Genomic DNA, 23,007 nt, shown 5'->3' on the forward strand with positions numbered 1-23,007 from the left:
GCTCCAAAAGACGCATTAGAGGTGATGGTCTGGCTAGGTCTTATTTTCAGGGAAACACGGTATATATTGAGGATGATATTGTTAACTGAAGAGTGGGGAATAAGGGAGAAAGAACAAGGTCAAGTGGACAAATTATGCGTTCAGTTTTAGGCTTTTGAATGTGAGATGCTGTTAAGAGATCTTTAGGGGGATGTAACTGGTAATTGGAAACATGGATTGGAAGACCAGGAGAGAAATTAAAATTCAACAAAATAGATGGGAGAGGCCTCTGAAGCAACGTGTTGTGTGAATTGCAGAGATGCCTGAGATCAATGACGGAGAGGGGACACAGGACAGAATTCAGAAAGCTGCTTGAAGGAGGCTGAGGAGGGCAGTCGGAGTGTGGGGAAGTGTAAAGAGAAGGAGAAAGACGCTCGATGTTCCTTCAGGTTGCTGGACCTCGGGGTGCCGCGGAGACACAGCAGCTCCCGCCCTGCATGGCCCTGAAGAATGCTTACTCCCAGCAGGGCCTTCTGGCAGCGGGTCCCACAGAGCTCATGTTACCTTATGATCTGCCGTCCCTCCTCTGTCCATCCATCCATTGATTGGCTGAGGCTTTGTTCCTACCTTGCCTCATCGACTGAGTGCCTTCTAAGTGCCAGACTCCATACAAGGCGATGTGGATTGTTGCAGACACCATCCATTTTCTGCCCATGTCTCCCCTCACCTCACCCTTGCCACTTCAGTGCCCACCACCCTGAAATCCACCAGCCAATACTGACACTTCCTTCCCTGAAGGTTCTTGGGGGTCCTCAGAGCCCATGCCAGGGAAATGTTATCCTTCATCTTGACCCCCTCACTCCCTTGTCCTCAACCAATGACCAATGGGACTTGGTGGATAAATACCCCAGCTCCTTCTCTGCTCAGGTGGATGACCCTGAGGCTATGTCTACACTGTCCCCAGAGTTTCCAAGTAGGATGAAGCTCCAGGTACCCACCTGATTGGCTGCCTTCCCATCCTGCCTCGCTTCCCCACTCACCTACTATTATTTCCTGGGGTCATTGCTCAAATAAACTACTTGCATTTGGATCTTGGTCTCAGGATGTGCTTCTGGGGGACCCAGACCAAGACAGGAAGAGAGATTGAGGAGTTCACGGAGGGGCCCAACAGATTAGGGTGAGCCCTAAGTGGGACCTACCGAGCTAGTGTGGGAACTCAGAGGGAGCCCCTAACTCGGCCGGGAAGTGGCCAGTGAGGACTTCCAGGAGAGACAAGGCCCGAGCTGAGTATTAAAGGATAGGTCAGAATTATGCTCATTGAAGAATGGAGTGGGGATTGAAGCACCAGGGAGAGTGTGGAGAGCTAGGCACTGTCGGGAAATGCTTATCATTGGGATTGTCCTGCTGCAGTGTGAAGCACAAAGTGGCAGGAGAGGTGGGTAGGGGCAGGACCACTGGGGCTTTATAAGCCATGGGAAGGAGTCCTGGCTTCCGCCTGAGGACAAAGTAAGTCTGCAAAGACTTTTCAGCAGGGAGTGTGGAACAGAACCTGAATTAGGGTGTGGCAAGGATATAAAGCTGGCCACACAGAGGGGTGCTCAGTTATTCAGCTACAGTGCAGCGGTTCCTAACCCTGACCATTTCCTAGAATCATCCAGGGAGCTTTGAAAAATGACTGACAATGGGAGGCAGCCCAGACATCAGACCAGAGTCTCTGTAGGTGGGCGGGACATCCCGTCAGCATTTGTCCATGTTGATCCAGGGTCGAGATTGAATTGGAGGACAGACTTTCACCTCACATCTACCACCAACCAAACGACTCTCTGAGAAGAAGAGGCACAGAGACCCACCTGATGTCTGTTGAGCAGGCCTCCCTTCAAACACTGATATCGAACCATGAAGAACAGCGTGAGCCAGGTCAGCACAAGGGAGACGATGAAGGCCACAAAGAACCCCACTGCATGAAGGCCGTGGTCGGGTAGAACCTACGGGGATGAAAGAGAGAGGATTTGCCTGTGGTCACACTTTACGACTTTCAAGTCGAGTTATAACGAACTCCCAGCACAATAAGGATGGAGTGAGTGAGAGTTACCTGGGTTTGGACCCTGCTCTTCCGTCTACTACAGTAGCTGGTTCCCTTGAGCGGAGGCCAATTTACCTGTTTTTTCTCTTGTTGCCTGTGCTTTTGGTGTCATATCCAAAAAATCATTGCCAAATCCAATGTCATGAAGCTTCTCCCGTTTTCTTTTAAGAGTTTTAGGTCTTACATTTAAGGCTTTGATCCATTTTGAGTTAATTTTTGTACATGCTGTAAAGTAAGGGCCCGACTTCAGTCTTTTGCACGTGACTGCCCAATTTCCCCAACACCGTTTGTTGAAATGACTCTCCTTTCCCCAATGAATGGTCTTGGACCCTTGTCGAAAATCATTTGACTCTCCACGTGAGAGTTCTCATCCTGGGCTTTCCATTCTACCCCATTGGTCTGTCTGTCCTTGTGTCCGTACCACACTGTTTTGGTTGTGGTAGCTTTGTAGTATGTTTGAAATCAGGAAGTGTGAGACCTTCTTTTTCAAGATTGTTTTGGCTATTCAGGATCCCTTGAGATTCCATATGAATTTTAGGATCGATTTTTCTATTTCTCAAAAAAAAAAAAATTGCCATTGGGATTTTGACAGAAATGGCAATGAATCTGTAGATCATACCAATCTGAAGTCTTCCAATCCATGTACACAGACGACTTTCCATTTGTTCGTCTTCTTTAATTTCTCTCATCAGTCTTTTGTAGTTTTCAGTGTACGCGTTTTCTCCTCTTAGTTAAGTTTATTCCTAAGTATTTTATTCTCTTGGATGCTATGGGAAATGAAATTGATTTCTTAATTTCCTTTTTGGATTATTCATTGTTCATGTACAGAAATGCTACTGATTTTTGTGTGTTGAATTGTTAGTAATATCAGAAACGCTTACATCTTCACGTAGCATTTTAAAAGAAGATACAAAACTGCATCCACAGAATCCCAATTTCATAAACATAAATACCTTCGCACACCTATACAATCATATGTAACCTATAAAGAAAACACCCCAGAACTGTGTTGAGCATGAGGACTTGAGTTTTTTCTTTATGCTTCTGTGTTTTCTAACACAGTGGGCATGTAGTACTTGTATAATCAGGAGACCAAAAAATGATAATAATAGATATTCTTTTAAAGGTAAATTTGGTAAGCAAGGAGATGCACCATCCAGCACTCCCTCCGAGGAAAGACTTGGTGCCCAGCTGCGGACAGTATGGTCACAGACCTCCACTTCATGGTCTAGGTCAGCTGCAGAGAGCCATCTCACCTGAGGCCATGCCCTGCCCTGGAGGGCCTGCGTCTGGTAAGAAAGCTCAGCAGGGGTGTAATGGCCAGTCATTTAGCCTGATGGAGGGGTGCTCAGACGGGCCACACTTGCTCCAGAGCTCCCTGCCAGGGCAGGCTCAGTCAGCCCCGATCACAGCTCAGTGCTGCTGATTGTACAAGGGGGGGAACCCCACTACCACCCCAGGCTCACTAGGGCGATGATTCACTAGGACGACTCACAAGACTCAGCATATAGTTGTCCTGACAGCTATGATTTATCACCGTGAGAAGACACGCAGCAGAATCAGCCCAGGGAAAAGGCACGGGTGGCAAAGTCCAGTGGAAACCAGGCGCCAGCTTCCGGCTCCTCTCCCGGTGGAGTCGCCCAGGTCGTGCTTCATTCCTCCAGCAATGAATGTGAGTTCAAGTGAAATGTTGTCTACCAGCAAAGCTCATTAGAGACTCAGTGCCCAGGGCTTTGATTCAGGACAGGACACTTACGTATCCCCTGCCTGACATGTACCAAAATTCCAGACTCCCAGAGGGAAAGCAGAAATTCAGCATAAAATATATTGTTTATAAAAACAGTTGAGGCTTATCAGCTTGGGGGACGGTGGGAACCCCCCTGAAATCCAAGCTCCCAGACACCAGCCCAGGGCTAACCTTGCAAGCAGGTCTTTCTAAGAAGCACAGTCTCAGGTCTCCTGTGCTAACTCTGTTCTGCACGCTGGTAAATGTATTACACCCCAAACTCTGTGTCGGCATCTGCCAACCTGTGAAAACACGTTAATTAAAATCGGCTGCAGATTATGGGAACATTAAATGTATTTGTAGGAGCTGGAAGACAACTGACCCATTCCTCATTCCTGTGGTCATTAAACGAGCTGTAGTCAAGGTTAAATTTTTCTGACAGACCAACGAGGCCAACCTGACCTTCCAGACAGTCAAAGCCAAGTTCGGTCAGAAACAGGAGTTTCAGTTCTGACAGTTACTGGAACCTGAATCAAATTGTGATGCTACATCTGACTCCCCTTTGAGGACTCAGCCTCTGTCCATAGAGGCTGTTATGAGAGATCCAATTCTCTTCCCAGACTCGAACGACGACCGGATTCTAAAGCTTACATTTTGATTAACACCAAAATGAAACGCAAGTTCTCCATTTGTGCTGGAAATAGCCCTCTGCACCCTGATTTATGTACTTACCAGATAAGAAGAAAAATCAATACACTGGATAAATATGAATAGCCTCGCACAGAGGTTGCATTAAAATATTGATGGAAAGGAGAGAAAAAAAAACACCTGTGTGTCTAAAGAAAACAAAGGGGCGATAGATCAGCCATCTGTTTGCAAGGTTGCTCTTTCACAGAAGGCAAACATTATTTTTGCAGCTTTAGCAAGAAAAGGGAGGTAAAGGGATTTAATTATGTTTCACGACCAACAATATGCCAATCCCTGGGCTAGGGGCATGTAGTGGGTTGAACTGTATCCTCCAAAACGATATGCTGAAGTCTTAAACCACTGATACCTATGAACGTGACCATATTTGGAAATAAGGTCTTTGCAGGTGGACTCAAGTTAAGATGAGTTCAGACTGGATTGGGCAGGGGGTCCTAAATCCAACGACTGTATCCTTACAAGGATAGGGAGATATGGACACAGACACACACAAAGAAAATGGCCATGTGACCAAGGAGGCAGAGACAGCAGTGATGTACCTACAAACCAAAGAAGGATTTTCAGGAGCCACCAGAAGCGAGGAAGAGGCAAGGGAGGATTCTTTTCTAGAGCCTTCAGAGGGAGCACAACCCTGCAGAAACCTTGATTTCACACTTCTAGCCTCCGGAACTATAAAGCAATAAGTTTCTGTTGTTCTAAAACTCCACAGTTTGTAATAATGTATTAAGGTAGCCCCAGGAAACATAAAGTGTGTTACATGCTTTATGTCATTCCGTCTTCAGCAGTCCTGCGGGGGATGCATTGTCCTCATTCTACAGATAGATAAAGGGAGATGAACAGAGATGAATCGCAGTCTATAGCTGAAAAATGGCAGAGCTGGCTAGCTCTGCTGGACTCCAAAGTCTGTGTTCGCCCCACTAGATCACGCTACTTACTGTCCAGGGGGCTGTGTGGCTTTCTAAAACCATTTTTACTTGCAACCTCCCACATTGTGGTAGAAGTTACTTGTCTGCTTGATGGATGAGAACCAGAAACAGACTGGGACAAAATTACAGGCAGGCAGGGTGACTGTACCGTAAAATGCAAGAACAGACCTCTCTCTCTCCCTCTTTTTCTCTTTCTCTCTCTCCTCCATTCCTACTTCATGAAGGAGAACAGCTGAGTCCTCCATTGCGACTCAGCTGAGTCGGGCCCCCTCACCTCCACCTTCTCTGAATCTCCACCTTGAGATATTGATTGGTGTTGGCCAGTCGCATTTAGCAACACTGATACAGGAATGAGTACCTGTATCTAGGAAGAGGACACAGCCAGGACCAGCTCTGCAGACGCCACCATCTGTACCCCCTTCTCTCTTGAAATTCCTCCTTTCTGATGCCAAGGGATAAGCCAATCTAGGTAGAGACGGCCTCCTTGGGGCAGGCCCACTCAAAACTCTCACTTGCTTCCTTTCAACCTTCGTCATTTATCCGTGTTGCTAAATTAAGCTCAGTCCTGCTCACCTGACCTGCCCTAAATGCCTCTACTCTTCAACCTTCCTACTCCATGAAGATGGCTAAAGTGGACAAGATCTGAAGACGTTGCTTTATGGGAAGAAGGAGGCTCCATAAAATCACCACCATCTTTATCACCATGATCACCACCGCCACCACCACCGTCACCACCACCACAACCACCACCACCACAACCACCGCCACCGCCACCGCCACCACCACAGCCACCACCACCACAGCCACCGCCACCGCCACATCCACCACCACAGCCACCACCACCACCGCCACCACCACCACCACCACCACAGCCACCACCACCACAGTCACCACCGCCGCCACTGCCACCGCCACCACCACCGCCACAACCACCACCACCGCCACCGCCACCACCACCGCCACCGCCACCACCACCGCCACCGCCACCGCCAAAACCACCATCGCCGCCGCCGCCGCCACCACCACAACCACCACCACCACAACCACCGCCACCACCACCACCGCCACCACCACCACCACCACCACAACCATCACTACCATCATCATCGCCATCACATGACCATCATCACCATCACTATCACCAGCAGCAGCAGCATAACCAGCATCATCACCACCATCCCATTGCCATCACCAATGCCACCACCATCATCACCACCAATCACCAGTATGGTAGCTAACATGCATTGAGCAGACAGTAAGTACCAGAGATGGTTCTCAGTGCTGTACATGCATTAATCTGTTTACTTCCCACAGTACTACTACAAAGTGGACACTGTTTTGGTCTATATTTTACAAATTATAATGCCAAAGTAGAAGTTAAATAAATGGCCTGAGGTCACAGAGCTAGTCAATTGTGGCCCCAGGCCTCATATCCAGCAGTCTGGGCTAGTAGCCTTCACGTCACAGCTGCCTCTCCAGGGCTCAGGCTCCTACAATGGGTCACCAGGGGCTTGTGCCACTGTGAATATTCAGATTCCCACTCTGAGTAAGCAGCTCGCCCTTCTGGAGTGAGTGACTAGCATGGCAGGGTTTCGTAATCCCCGAGTCTCTGGCCAGAAGTCTTCGTCATCCCTCCAAAACTACTCTTAACCATCAACATCATGAGAGAACTCTTAAAAGGGAGTCCTTACTCCCTTTTTTGTCGTTCAAACGACACTTTAAACTCAGAATTCTTATATCCATTTCATACGTGCAGAAACAAGCTCTGCTAGAATCTCTTTGCCTGAAACTCTCTATTCAAGTGGATGCATCGCAGTGAGCTGCCGGGGCCGACTCAGTGTTTGCACACCGTGGTGAACGGTCCTGACATCTAGCTCATTCACTGATTCGATGAGTGCAGTGCTGGGAGCTTAAAGGACAAAAGGAAAGAGACCCAGGCCCTGCTCCAAGGAGCTCACAAGCCCACAGTGGAACGAACAGGCAGGCCAGCCAGGTGACACGCTGTGACTGGGTGAGGCTGGAGAAGTCTGGACGACTGGGGCGAAGAAGAGGGGCAGCCCCTCACCTAGCTCAAAGTACAAAGAAGGCTTTTCGTGAGGTGACCCATCAGCAGTGGAGAGCGTGCCAGGCCAGAAGAGGGCCAGCCAGGCAGAGGAATGGCAGGAGCAGGAAGTGGAGGTGGTAAGAGACACAGCCCAGGTCCCAAAGGCCCTTCCAGAGCAGGTTAGGAATTTGTGATATCATCCCAAGGGCTTGGAGGGATCATTGCAGGGTTTTAAGTCAGGAAGTAACACGGTCATATCAGTATTTTACAAAGATAAATCTGGAGGATACACATGGACGCCACGGCCAAGGGAGAAATGAGGACGTGACACAAGGCTGCGGCGGTCGGAAGCCACAGAACGTGCTGCCAGAACTGTGGCCCCAGCTGGGCTCCCCTCCACCCCCTGCCACACGATGGGAGCGTGGGCCTCCCCCTCTCCAAGCGTCAGTTTCCCCATCTGTAATAGGAGCATAAAAATAGTGCCTGTGGTTCCTCAATAAGTTAAACAGAACTACCATACCACCCAGCAATTCCACTCCTGGGTACATATGCAAAAGAACTGAAAGCACATACTCAAACCAAATCCGTACCTGAATGATCACAGCAGCGTATTCACACTAGCCACAGAAGGAAGAAGCCCAAGTCTCCATCAACTGACGAGTGGATAAAAAAAAATGTGGTACGCCCACCCATTCGATGGAATGTTAGCCACAAAAAGGAATGAAGCACTGACACACACCACAACATAGACAGACTTTGAAAATATTATGCTAAGTGAAAGAAGCCAGTCGGAAAAGGCCAAATACTGTACACTGACATTATGTGAAATGTCCAGAATAAGCAAATCTATATAGAGAGAAGACAGATTAGTGGTTGCCAGGGGCTCGGGGAGGGGGAGAGAAGAGGGGGATGGAGAGTAACCACTTAATGGGTAGAGTTTCCTTTTGGGGTCTAGTGTCCTCTAACTAAACAGTGGTGATGGTTGCACAACACTGGGGGCAGGGCCTGGTTGGCACCCCCACAGTAGAGGCCTCTCCAAGTCCCCAGCCTCACCTTTCCTTGACCTACCTATAGCTTAAAAATAAATCAACCCCCTGTGGCTTGAGCTTGAAATGTCCCTTGTCCCACCCAGTTCCCTGATTTAGAAAATTACCCTGAAACTTATGATTATTACCCTTAGGCTTATTGATTACAATCTCTATGGTCTAGCATTCTTTCCAGGCTCCTCCCATCCTTGTTCCTGGGTTCCTGACTCCACCAGAGAATCACGTGGCCAGGGGGAAGGCTCCATGCAGACCCTGGAACCCTCACGTAGCCTCTGGAGGAACGCCCAGATTTTCCCTTAAAAACCCCAAGCCGCTGTGAGAATGTGAAGGCAGTTTTTGGAGGTGTTAACCCGCTGCCTTCTCAGACCACCAGTGCTCTGATAATAAACGCTTATTCTATGACCCATCTCCTGTGTCGGTCTAACGGCTGAGCGGTGCGGGCAGCACAAACCCCAGACTCGGCTGGCCTCCGGTGTCACTAAATGTCAATAACAGCAAATTTTATGGTTTAGGTACCTCACTGTACACAAAAAATAGTTCCTACTGCACAGGTCTGTAGCACACAGAAATCAGTCTGTGATTCAGGGGGACGGGCACACATTAGAGGAGCGTTCAGCCAACATGAGTCATGGGAAGGACGCAGACGATGCCAGCGCCGGGGTGGGGGTGGTGGCGAGAATGTCCCTGGAAGTCTTGCTTGGGAGGCTGGGGATTAGTGGAACCTACCACTGCCATGAGAAATGAAGCAATCAAAGCAACTTAGAGCACTAGAAATCAGCCCCCAAGTTAACCAAGTTCATTGTTAGTATAGATTTCAAAGAGCCTATTTACCGTAAACGTCACTATCTAAGAATATGGAAAAGGAAGTGGCTGGGTGACCCCAGCTTCTTCGTCCCCTGAGCCCTCTCTAACTTTCCTTCTTGTCTCTGGAAAAGAGTCACCCGTTATTACCACCCCTTTAATCATGTATTGGCTGAGAGCAGATTCCTTTGATGCGTTCCATTACCGCGCTTACGAAGTGTGATTCTAGATAAAAAGGCCTTGCAAAAGGAAGGCTGCAAAAGCTTCAAATCCAACCCGAAGTTGCAAATGCATGAGGAAGAATTTTTTATATAGTTTGACTTCAATTATGTAATGGATATATTCATAGACTCATGGAAAACAAGATGCTAACACATTAGCAATGGTTCTCTCTGGTGGTGGGATAGTGAGGTAATGCTATTTTATTCTGCTGCACACGTGCACGTGTGTGGTGTAGAGTGGGTGTTTCCTCCTAACGCCCACATTGGACATATATTAAATCCCACCACCCCCACTAGACCCCCCCAAAAAACACAGAAAATGTTTGAAGAGGAGCCCATACAGCATCCTGGAAGAGATTTCAGGAGTAATTTAGTCGCTATGCTGCACTTTGAGCTCCAGTTCCTAGAAGCAGAGGGTTGAGTGGTTTGCTGACCCTCATCCCACAGCCCTTGAGGAACAGCTCTGAGGACAAAGAGACTCTCGTCTTCCCAGCTGCAATTCTGGCAAGAGTGAGGGCTTGAAGGTACTCGCAGGTAAAGACAACCACACTCATTAACAGAGCTCTGCTAAGTTACCAATCTCGTGAAGAGGTGGATTGCAGAACAGACTGCGCAGCCTGATTTCGTTCCTTAGCTAGCATCAAGCTTCAGGACCTCGGCCAGTTCCTGGAGCCTCGATGGACCTGAGTTTTTTCCTCTCCAATGAGGAAATGAAACTAGATCATCTTTAAAGTCTCGTTCCAGGGTAAAAATCTGTTCTGATGTCAACAAAAATATACCCCGTGTCAAGCAGGGAAATATCTCAAGGTCACAGAGTGACAAGGTTTATCAGTTGTCCCAATGTCACAGGATCCCATCCAGCAAAGGGTCCCACCAGCACACCTGGGGGAGGCTTGGGAATCACAGAGGCAGGGAAGTTGGTCAGGTTCCCTGGGAGGTTCAGGAGTTACCCAAAGGACAGGTAGGAAAAGCACAGCATGTGCAAAACCAAAGTGATGTGGAAAACCGGCACCCAGTGGCACCGGGGGACAGCGGAGCTCAACTTTCCTGAGGGATCCTGAATACTAACCTCAGGGAACTGGCTTCACCCCGCAGGCAATGGGGAGCCCTCCAGAACCGAAAGCCATCAGGTGTGCTCCAGGAAGACCACAACAGTGAGGATGATGGGCTGGAGGGAGCAGGACTTGACAGGTACACCTCTGGCCCTGAGTCCAACTCAAAGCCCCATGACTTTGCCAACAGATTTCCTGGAAATCTCTTCCAGGACAGCATTCTGTACGGGCTCGCCTTCAAACATTTTCTGTGTTTTTTGGGGGGGGGTGTCAGGTGGGGGTGGTGGGATTTAATATGTGTTCAATGTGGATATATATTGAGCCACTGGGCTCAAGGGCACACATCATAAGTACTTGTACTTGAGAAATTCTCATATCGTACAGCTCTAGCTACTGAGAAATTCTTTTTCTTATTGATTCACCGGAGTTTTTTATATATTAAGGACATTCATTCTTTCTTATGTATGGTACAAATATTTTCCCAAGTTTGTCACTTACCTTTCTTAATACTGTTTTTAAATGTAAAGTTTCCAACTATTTGTGTACTCCAATCCATGGTTTTCTTCCATGGCTTTCTTCATTTAAAATTAACCTATAGTTTCGTTTTATAAATTGTTTTATGTATTTAGATTTTAATCTGATGAAGGAATTCATCTTCAGTTTTGTTCCAAAAGATCCAGTCAGTTGCCCCCAAATTTATGAATGGTATTCTTTTCCCATCGATTTAAAATACCATTTTATTACACATACATATGTGTAAATACTCTATTCTGTTCCATTGTTCTGACTTTTCTTGCAGCTGAATATTGCATTACTGTAGCTTTATAATTTTTTTAGTATCTGCTAGGGCGAATCCTCCATCTTCTCTTCATTTTCAAAATCTTCCCTACTAGTTTCATAAATTTATATTTTCAGGTGAAATTTTGATAGATTTGACCACACACACACCAAATAAAGATTCCACTAGAATGCTTTTCGGAATCGTACTATAAGTGAATTTGGTGACACAGCACTTGGTTTAAATGTCTCTCTCTTGCTTCCCTTCGAGGTCCTTGCTCTCCCGTGCATGGCACAGTGCCCAAACCTCTCGTGGGCACATGCGATTAATACAAGAAGCTGTAGAGACGTCTGACAGAATCTGAACACCAGCACCCAATGCCCAGCGCAGTGCGTGCGACACTTTTCCCTCTCAAGGAGACTCTGCTCATCCAGGACTCAGACAGGGCAAGACTTCTCGAGACAAAATGGGAAGCAATTTCTCAGGGCCTCCTTTTCCTTGGCTGCCGTGTGTCACGTCACGCTTAGGGAAGTAACAAGAATTGAAGGAGACGAGGGGGGTCATGTCCAAGTGTTACAGAATCCCAACTCACACAATGCATTCCCTGATGACTTTATTTGGTATTTTTTCACCGCTTGATAAAAATGTCAGTGGAGCCTCTGTCCTCACTGCTGAGCTCCATCTCTTCATCCCTGCCTCGCTCTCCCGGGATAATGACGTTCTCTTTGCACGTACCCACGTCAGCCCTATCTTAGTAGAGCGCACACTGTAACTGGCAAGGGCCTTGCTTTCTCTTTCCATGCGTCTCAGTGGAGCCAGGAGACTGAGCCTGCGCCCAGGAGACCTCGGTTCACATCCAACCAACACTCAAACCGGCGTGACCTGAAGTCAGGTTTCCAGCTGCATAGTTTAGAAGAGCCCTCGTGTATCTTTAAATCTTTCCTTTAAGGTCCAGAGGAATTCTTACCTCCTCCAAGAAGCCTGCTTTCCACACAGCTTTCTCTCCTGTCAGTATCCACAGCACATATGACCCGTATTTCACCACCTCACAAATTTAATCACAGATGTCCTGCATCTTTTGGCCTTTGTGGGTCTCCTTTAGTGTCTCTGTGTGGGGGGCGGGATGGTAGGGCGATGGGCGGTCTGAGTCTCTGGGCTGCCCGAGACCACTACACCCTAGAATCTTGTATGGGCCTGGCTCACACACTCACAGCACCCGCGTGGCCCCCGTGGATATTTGACTTGAGACTCTGATACATATATGACATTCATTCGTGGTTATCACGGAACACATACAGAGCGGTGTTGTTTGGATGTATACAGAACAGTGACACTTAAGACAACAGACGACGCTATTGGTCACTTCCAAAATGCCAGCAGTGCACTCACTGCTTCTCATGCACCACCCATTCACTCTGACAAGCCCCCTACGAAATTCTCCTTTCACAGCTAGGAAACTGCAGCCTGGGAAGGTAAGTAACAGGCACAGGGTAACATCCAGTCCATGGAGAGTCAGATCTGAGAGCCAGCTGTCCCCATGGCACTGCAGGGCCACCACAAATGGATGCCATGTCTTCCCATGAGATGGTAACCTCCTGGAAAGTGGCCCGCAGCCCGAGGTCACCTGGCTGCAACCCACTGCTCCGTGTCACGCCTGCACCTGTGGGCTGAAGCCCAGAAGGGCACCTATCCCTGTTTCTGCTGAAAGCAGTGTATGGGCTGGAGGCAGCCCCACGACCTGCAGGCCTGGGAAGGCTCATGAATGCTGATTAAGTGAATATTCTGACTTTCATTACAATCAAGAGGCCACCAGTCACCTCCTCCACCCAGAGGCAATCACCGCCATTAATGACAACCAGCTCAATCATGGGGTATTTACCTGTTGGGTGCCACAGACAAAGTGAGGCCCAAGGGTGACAAGGGTGAATCAGACAGGCCGGACCCGCCCGCAGCTCACAGACCAGCGGGGAGAACTGTCTGCACCTACGTGCCTCACGTCCCCATGCCTATCAGCCTGCTATCGCCAGACTGATTCAGTTTCCATCTCCTCTAGGCAGGGATTCTGTGCTAGGAGGCAGCGTGGCTCCCTGCCCAACGGCACAGCTCCGGAGCCAAATCCTGGTTCGAACCCTTACTAGACACGTACAGAAAAGTGCTCCCAGAGCCGGGCTGAGACTGCAGCCCGCTGGGAGGCCTGCTGGGCCTTGGCTGGCACCTGGGAACTTGGATGTCCGAAGGGCGCCCACCGTTCCCTGACAGGAGTCGCTCACGGAGCTTACGCTGCTGGGCAAGCGATGTGGTTTATGCTAAACACCCGCTTGCCTTCTGGGGGCCTGGAACCCTGGCACGTGCCGGGCAGAGGGGGCCTGTGTGCCCAGCCCCCAACAGAAACCTGGTTCTCGGTCTCTCACAAGCTCCCCTGGTTGTGTTGTCATAAATCAGGAGGAAGAAGCAGACCCTGCTGACTCACTGGGAGAAGGTTCTGGAAGCCTGCACCTGTGTCCATCTGCCGCTTCCCTCGGCCGATTCTGCTTCGCATCCTCTCTCTGTGATCCGTCTCAGCCACGTCTGTGACTGTGTGCTGACTCCCGTGAGTCCTCCTGGTGAGTCATCGAACGTGAGGGTCGGCTGGGAACCTGGACACACTAGCCATGTGTCCTTGGGCAAGTTATTTGACCTAGGTGTGCCTCAGTGACCCCGTCTATGAAATAGGGGTGATTTAAAAATAGAATCTATCTGCCAAGATTGTAGTGAAGGTTACACGATTCACAGATGTAAATTACTTAGAATGCCTGGCACCCAGTAGGTGCTTGTGAAATGGGAAGTGTGAATAAACACTCAATGAATGAGTGAATGCACGAGTTGTGAGTGAGCAAACTGATGAACAGAACTGGAAAGTACTCATGGTGAACAGAAGCAGCGAGGCCTGCCACACACTGCAGTGCCCAGGGAAGATCAAGACACAAGGGCACCAACGGGCCCATCGCCCAACACTGCCTGGAGGGTACGAATGCAGCTGAACAGACGCACAGATGGGCGAGCAGGGCCTCAGCCTGTCCAGGCAGTGACCGACCCATCTTGCCCAGATGGAGAGGTCATCCGGGAAACTAACCAGACAGCCTCAGGCCACGCTGAAGGACCCCAGACTACCCAGAGCCCCCAGCCGCGGTGAGGGGCTGGGCTGCCAAGGCCGGCGGCAGGCCCCTCCCCCTGGCTCTGAGAACAAGAGACCCCATACCGCAGCCACAGAAAGACACTCGGGGCATCAGAGGGTGTTCAGGTCAGACATTTTCTCCTACCTTTATCTTTTCTTCTGCTGTTATGGTGAAAAGGGCTTTTAGTTGTGTTCGGTTCTAGAAAAAGAAACATGGAAACGTTTTGGTCAACAGGTTTTGGAGTCTGACAAAACGGAGTAACATCTGGTATATTTCCAACCCACTGTGCCTGGAGCTACACTAGGCCCTTGACGGCTGGGAGGTCGGAGCTTGCGGGGGTCTTAAAGTCCATTCAGGTGGAAAGGTCTGTGGAACTGCGAAGACTCCTTCTCTCTGGAAGACATGTGCGAAATCCTAACAACAGTTAAGAAAGGAGGAAAGAAGAGACGGGGAAGGGAGGGAGGGAGGGAGGGAGGAGGGAGAGAGAGAAAGAGGAAGGGAGGGAGTAAAGACGGAGGGAGGAGGGAGAGATGGATGGAGGGAGTGAGGAGGGAGAGAGAGGGAGGAGAGAGGGAGGGAGGGAGGAGAGAGGGAGGGAAGGAGGAGGGAGAGAGGGAAGGAGGGAGGGAGAGAGGAGAGAGGGAGGGAGGGAGGGAGGAGGGAGAGAGGGAGGAAGGAGGGAGAGAGGGAGGGAGGAGAGAGGGAGGGAAGGAGGAGGGAGAGAGGGAGGGAGGAGGGAGAGAGGGAGGGAGGAGAGAGGGAGGAGGGAGGGAGGCAGGGAACAGATACTGTGCCTTAAGTGCCAGTGTTTCTAACACAGACTCCCTCAGCAGTGACAAGACAGAAGACAAAGTTACGAAGTACCTGTGATGACGTCTGAAAGGTGAGCTGGGCAGGAAGCCTCAGGATCTCTCCACTCCCAATATATCCAGCTTCGAGTAAGGCTGTGTAGCTGACCAAGAAGGAGTCTCCGACTGCTCAGGACAGAAGGCACCAGTGTCACGAGAGGGCCTCTGGCACGCAGCCACCCGCCGCCACCTCCCAGACACAGCCACACCGTGGAAAGGAGGCTGACAACGCAGCCCACGTCGGCAGCACGGGAGCCTTTCGGATTCCCTTCCCTGTCAGCGGGGACAATAACTGGGCGCCCTAACCCTCGGTTCTCTCTTGAAAGGGGCTGTCAGCAGGTGCAAGGAGCCAGGACCCCCTTTCCAGCCCTGCGGGTCATACCCGGCAGCGCCACGCCCATCCAGCATTGCCTGGGACTGGGCGCTCAGTCTCCCAGTGTGGGATGCTCGTAGCTATATTCTTAGGAAACCTAGACCCTGTTTGTTTTGTTTAGAATCCAGGCTGGAGGTTTCCATGTCTTGGCTATTGTGTATAGTGCTGCAAAAAAACATAGGGTGTCCGATAGACACTTGTCTCATTAGGGAGACCACCTCAGGGATGGTGCAAATGCCTAATCACTGCTCTGTACACCTGAAGCTGAAGCTGAACAATAATGAATGTCAACTACAATTTTATATATATATATATAGTTACAAGAAGCGGAGTACAGCATTAGGAATAGAGATAGTGGAAATGTAACAGCTGTGTGCAATGTCAGAAGGGTAGCGGATGGGGAGAGGGAGGTTATCACTGTGTGGGGGATATAAATGATAAATGTCTATTACAATGCTTTGTACACCTAAAACTAATTTTTTAAAAAAATGTTAAAAAGAAGAAAAAAAGAATCCAGGCTGGATCTGGTTTTTTTCCCAGCAATCCCATCCACACAACTAAGAAAGTCTTTGTAGGACTTTTGGGCCTTGGTGACAGACAATGCTAACTGCCACTTTGACACCTCCAGGCTGGTTCTGTGTGCACAGCAAGTGGCATCCAACCAGGGCCAGGCGGGGGCAGTGAAGGTCACCTGGGGCTCACGCAGAGTCCCCAACTGCATGGTCTCTCCACTTAGCCCTCGACTGCTTCATTACAAAAATTGTCTGCATCTAAGGGACAAGCTTGGAGCTCTCCTTGGTAACACATCAGGACTGAAATCAGCCGTTCTCAGGAAAAGGCAGCCCAGCTCCTGGAGAGGAGCACACTTGGTCAAACCCCGAGGCAAACGAACAGCTTCGGGAGGCCTGGTGGAAAGACAAGAACACAGGCGAGACTGCAGGTTGGCAGCTTTGCAGGAGACAGTGAAGTCCGGGCCCCATCTCTGGAGGTGGAGACAGTGAGCACATGCAGCCTTCCATCCGATGCTGGAAATGGGTCCTGCCCACTTTGACCACTAACAGCCAGTTCTTCCCACTGAGCTGACATCCCCGGGGGGGGGGGGGGGGCTCTAGGCACCAGGCAGAGACCCAAGGCACTTTGTAAATCAAAACCGAAAGGAAGTCTCTGTCCCCCTCTCTGTGGCAGATGTCTCTGAGCCTCAGCCACGACCCAGGGAAGAGCTGAGTGCCGGGTTTGGGGACATAGCAGAGTGGGTCCAGGGGCCGAGACTGGCTTCTTGTCTGAATTGGGTGGTTGTGGGGCTGAGATTGTGATGATTTTTAACAGCCCGAGATAAAATGTACATACCATTCAATTCACCTAGTTTCAGGATGCAATTCCAGGAATTTTAGTATATTTACCGAGTTGTGCGACCATCACCACAACCTGAATTTAGGGACACGTCCATCACCCAAACAAAAAAAGCCTCGTGCCCAACGACAGTCACCCACATTGTCACCCCAGCCCTAACCATTAACCTACTTTGGGGGACGAATTTGCCTTTATGGACATCTCATGAGATGGAGTCATACCACAGGTGCCCTTTGTGTCTGGTTTCTTTCATTGGACATACATTTTGGGAGCATGGACCAGAACTTCGTTCCTTTTCGTTGCCAAGTAATATTCCACTGCATGGTTATACCACACTTCCTTTATAGGACACTGTTGTGTCCCTTAACTCTGTGGAATTTTTAAAAAGTGAGGCATGTGAGAAGCTTGACATTCAATTCATTCAGCTTGAGACGAAGGCGCTGCACCCTCTCCGCCAGACTCCAACAACTTCCTGGGGAGTCTGCACAGAATAAAATATTGGGAGGACACTTCAGAGAATTTTGATTGAACAATTTTGGACTCTGGACTTGAAACTTACAAGGACAAAAATCTTGGTCTCAGATTTTAATTCCTTTTGGGCTTGAATATATTTGAATTTCAATTTGGAAGGGATGCCTGAGATTTCCATTTCTCTCCGAGAATTTGCAAAAGGGTGGCGTTGTTCTTTAATCCCATAGCAAAATCCCTGATGTACCTTGTTGAACAGCATGGCTGGGAGTGATCTGAATGTCTATTAGAATCAGAGAGACTTTCAAGCCTTGGGGACAGAGTATCCTTCGAGTTTCTTTCAATAATGTCCTACTCTGAACTATTTCCAAAGCTTTACAGGACAGGAAAAAATTACTTTACCCACCAGCAGTCCGAGAAGGACACACACGGGGGCACTGGATGGCCAGGTGAGGGGAGACGGCTGTTGCGAGTCCTAACCAATAGCTGCTGTCCTTCCCTGAGGACCAGACAGCACCCCGGTGATCTTGACAATGAGAAGCTCAGTGGTTTGGAGAACAAACCAACAGGCCTGTTGTCTTTTCTCTAAACAACAGCGGCTCTGATAAAAGAAAAGCACTAGATGATGATGGCGATGATAATAAAGAAGAAGATGGTGATTATGATGACGCTGGCAGATGTCAATGGGGTGGGGTCTGATTGGTCATTTTGATAGGGGAGGCAGGAAGGTAGAAATGAGCAGGGGAAGGAGGGAACTAGCCCCGGTTAAGAGGGCCCTGGCAGCTGCTCTTACTTGGAGCACAAACACCTTGCTTGCTCAGCAAGATATTGAGAACAAGATATGTCACTACCATAGAAGAAGGGAAAATGCTGGAGAGGGAGGGAAACCATCCTGCTTACCAGAATATACATCCTGCTGTTCAGGACCATTTTTAATGAGCTTCTCAAATAAATCATGGGAAATTGACAGGTTCACACTTATGCTCTAAGAAACAACCTTGAGAACCAGAGGGGAGGATGGGACACCTCAGCAAAGAGAGAGAGAAAACAGAGAGTGAGGAGGGGAGACAGTGCTACCCATAGAGATAACAACCCTCACGCAATGTAAGGAGAGGCCTCTTCCCTCTGTTGGGTGAGCCAGCTCCACGTCTCGGAGTGGACTCACTGTTACTATAATAAACTTCTTGCTGTCCTGTGCTGCACAAACCGTCTCTTGACTGAATTCTTTTCTTCAAGAAGGTACAGCATCATTCCCGGGAACAATTTGATTTTATAGTTATATACTTATTCTTTGGTAAAAAGTATTACCTGCCCACTAAGTTTCTCACAAGGGAAAGTCAATGACATGTCCCTTGGCATGGTGATGAGTTCACTGATAAAACAATGCAGATGCGTAGGCAGAGGTAAGGCCTGGGCACAAACGATGGTAATACAGTCACAAGAATAAAAATAGTTGCCAGGGCCTGGGGGAGTGGGGAATAAAGAGGTGCTGTCCTCTTTATTGGGCAGGCAGAGGGCCAGGTCACATACCTCATTCAACCCCTCCAATGACTGTATGGGCCACTGTTATACACATGTGACATCTGAAGCACAGAGAAATCCAGTAATTTCCAGAGGCCACACAGCTCCTAAGCAGCCAAGCTCGAGGTCAAACCCAGGTCCACCTGAGACGGATCGGTGCTCTGCTCACGGCCACATGCTCCGTTCTCTAAAACTTGCTTAAGAATTGGGGTGTTTGCTCTTACTTCATTGAGGGAAGGCTTTGACTACCACTTAGCTGGGACGTATAACAGCTTTTATGGCATCGCTTAAACCAGAGCCAGCAAAGAGGTCACTACTCGTGGGCCAACTCCACTGGTGGTTTCTGTCAATGGTGCAGTGTTCTGAAGGATTCTGAGGCCTCAAGGGGAGTGAGTGACGTGATCCATGAGCACTGTGGGCCATGGGCATGGGAGTGGAGAGGTCAGGAAGAGTTCCCGGCATGTGAGAGGCACTGTAGCAGGATGGTTAGCGGGGTGGATGAGGGAGCCAGACAGACTGAGTCTGAATCTCAGCCTTGACGCCAGCCCTACGGCCTTGGGCACACTTCCCCAGCGCCTTCATCTATAGAGGAGATACTCAGAATGAAAGAAGTCACACCCTTTAAGGCAAATTGACAATTCTGAAGTCAGAGTAACAACTGCATCCAAAATTGACTTAAATCTGCTTAATTAACCAGTGACAACTCGCTTCAGGAAACACGCCTCTGAAAGCCAATCAGTGACGGCGCCACACTTGGAAAGACAGCCAATCAGGAGCGGGAGTACCCTAGTGACCACGCCCGAACATGTCACCGACAGGCTTCTGGGACTGATGTCACACCACGCCCACCTCTATCCAGCAACACCCCAAAACAAGCACTGCATTTTCCTGAGTGATGGCACTTTTGGTCATCTGGATGACCGACACACTACCTTTAACTCTATCTTCATTTATGTTTGAAATTTTTCATAACAAAATTGGAATCCATCTAATTTGTAACCAACTCTTTCCCCAACGCCTACATGTCTCTGACTTAAGTAACAAATCAAGCCTTTGGGCTGCAGGTATTGGCAGGTGGTCCCCTCCTCTGGTGCCCTGATTGTAAATCCATCAAGACAATGACCTGCGCCAACACATGTACCATGTTCCAGAGCACACCTGCCACCCATCATGCGCTCCGAGAGTGCGTTCACCACGTCCCATCCCCGACTTAGTACACTCTGCGGTCACCTTGCAGAAACTTCTTCCTGAAAGCCTGGAATCCTGCCGACGTCTTGTTTCCCGTCGAGTCCCTGATGGTGAGGCCAGTGATGTTGTCCAACAAGAGCAGATAAGAGAGGTTGGCGGCCACGGGCGTCTGGGTGTTGTTCACCAGCAGACGCACTTGAGCCGTCTGCGACTCGCTGTGCCCGGACACCTAGGACGAGGACAGAAATGAGGGCAGAGTGGCTGACAATCCCAACCCCCGAAAATGATGCCCAAGCTCAACTTGTGCACGTTAGGTCTCCAGGCAGAGAAGGTGGACGTATGTGTATGTGTAGGTGGACACGCATGTGTGCACACACACTCATAACTGCATGCACGTGGCAGAAAATGTCTCTGGGAGGACATAGGAGGGCATTACGGTCTCACACAGGTTCTGAGAATTTATCAGGTCTGATTTCAAAGGCGCCAGGAGAGTTTTGACTCATGTTTGCCAAGCTGTTGCTTGGTGACAGTTTCAAAGTAAGTGGGACTCTGAAATGCAGTGAAATCTTTCCTACAGAGAAACTTAGAAAGAAAAATATCCAAGCACAGAACCACAGTCAGGTTGAGGAGACTGTAACAATTGGTGACACCAAGAAAAGCAAACAATGGCTCCTTCTTACTCTGTTAGAATATCAGTGAAGCAAGCAAGTTGCAGAACTGTGTGGATGGAGCACTGCCACCTACATGAAAAGGGGAAGGTATGTTTATAAATATATGCAGGCACACACATACACACTCATAATTACACGCGTGTAGCAGAAACATCTCTAGAAGGACATAGGAGAACCTGGTGGCACTACTGTACCCAGAAAGGCGAACAAGACAGCTGAGGGCCTGGGAGAAAAGGAGGGTTGTGCAGCAAAGGGTTAACTCAGCAGACTTGGGTTGTCCAAACCTTGCACATTCCAAAGACAGGACTGGGTCTGGCCCAGCTCCTGGGAGATTAACCTCTACAGCCTTGGAATATCTGTGACTTTGGGCCACACCAGGGTGTCTATGCTAACCACGTGATTCCTGGTAGGGCCTTGGGGCCAGGCAGTGTCAGGGTGACCTCTGGCGGGGCTGGAGACTGAGTAACTGAGGGCAACTGCATGGGTGCCCCATGCCTACATGACCTACCCTCAATAAAAATCCTGGACACCAAGGCTCGAGTGAGAGTCCCTCGCTGACGTCACACATCACTGCTGGGAAAATTAAACATTGTCCATGCAATTCCACCAGGAAAGGACAGTGGGAAGCTATCTCTCCGGCTCTCTGTCCTACGTGTGTTTTCCTTTGTTAAGTTTAATCTGTATCCTTTTGCTGTAATAAACTCTAACTGTGAGCATGACAGCTTTGCTGAGCTCTGTTACTCCTTCTGGTACATCACTGAACCCGGGGGTGGTCTTGGGGATTTCACAAGAATAATGTGAAAAGCCATCTCATGGGATTAGGATGAAAGACCTAAAAGACATTAAATATTTTGTAAAACTGTCAAGCACCATATCTATGTCAAAATCCGACAGAAAATATATCATACTTTCTTTACCATTCTAAATGATCACAGAGGCTTAGATCACTAACAATAATCCAATTGTTACCCAAAAGTCTTAGTCCTGGCGCTGTGATAGAACACGTAAATCCCTTGTAGGTTACCTCGGCACTCATGTGTCCAGACATGCATAGATAACAGTTCTTGATTTGTCAGTTCTTAAATATATAACCCTACTAATACCGGGGGTTCCAAACAAAAAGTGGACATTTTGGTCACCGTTGCTCAAGCAGTAGCTCGCCGTAATCAGAAGTGTCTGGACGCTGATGGGAACCACTTTGATCACCTCTTGTAATTGCAGAAGTCAAACCTGACTTGCATTCATCTTTTGTTATCAGTATATGTTGAGTATTAAAATTTTAATACAGTTTTTCTTTCTTAAAATGTGTATAATTTTTTTGGCACTCTCTGTATATGATTTGGGCAAAATCCAATTATTTTCCCTTACAAGATACCTGTAAACACTTACCACTGCACATTTCTGAAAAATTACTCCATTCCCAGAAGTTCCTTGACCATCTCTTGAAATGTCTCCATACTACAATAAAATATAGAAATTATTATAAAACAAAAAAGTTTATGCTATGCATATTTAATAAATGTAAAAGATGAACTTTTAAAAGGGAGGGTAGAGAGATTACTTTTGCTAGTCTAGTAATTGCCTTAAGTAATCCTGAAGATTTTTTTAAAGACTATAAAAGGATTAAAACTGAAAACCTCTGACGAAAGAAGACTGTGAATGTGTGGTCACACGGGAGCTTTCTTCCTGGTCTGGGGGTGCATGTAAATGACACCCTTTGTCACAGGGACACAGCAAACCCAGCCCCACAAAGAGGGGGCGGCTGTGGGGAGAACCCAGAACCCAAGGCCCTAGCTCTCTTCTGTGCAGCTGGTGGAAGGGCTGTCGGAGACACGCCCAGAGTGATGAAGGGAAGGGGGCCCCATGGACAGCTGGGATGGGCCTGGGCAGGGTGGGGACCCAGCAGAGGCACTCGGGCACCTACAGCCCTAGACATAGGTGCTCATCCTCAGGTTCATGCAAGGACACAGCGGCACTGGACAGGGAGGTGCCCGAAGCTCACCCTAGTCCCAGGGGCCTGGAATGGGAGTCCTGATGACCTCAGGCCCTTCCCACGGGTACTGCCCCTATGT

General features: G+C 48.9%; 1 protein-coding gene across 3 annotated transcripts in view; it reads right to left on the bottom strand.

The window, feature by feature from the left end:
- EVC2 (EvC ciliary complex subunit 2) overlaps positions 1-23,007 on the bottom strand; it is a gene marked incomplete at its 5' end in the record, with an annotated part of 95,928 nt that overhangs the window by 71,381 nt on the left and 1,540 nt on the right. For 2 of the 3 annotated variants that reach the window (XM_081060873.1, XM_081060872.1), the window contains 5 exons: positions 1,830-1,964; positions 14,661-14,714; positions 15,381-15,490; positions 20,307-20,493; positions 22,325-22,393. In XM_081060873.1, the coding sequence (XP_080916999.1) occupies positions 1,830-1,964; positions 14,661-14,714; positions 15,381-15,490; positions 20,307-20,493; positions 22,325-22,393 (555 nt within the window). Of the gene's footprint in view, positions 1-1,829; positions 1,965-13,831; positions 13,899-14,660; positions 14,715-15,380; positions 15,491-20,306; positions 20,494-22,324; positions 22,394-23,007 lie in introns of those variants that run through there. The other variant, XM_081060874.1, reaches the window with a different exon arrangement.

The sequence above is a fragment of the Rhinolophus hipposideros genome, assembly GCF_964194185.1.
Source record: "Rhinolophus hipposideros genome assembly, chromosome: 1".
Lineage (NCBI taxonomy): Eukaryota > Metazoa > Chordata > Mammalia > Chiroptera > Rhinolophidae > Rhinolophus > Rhinolophus hipposideros.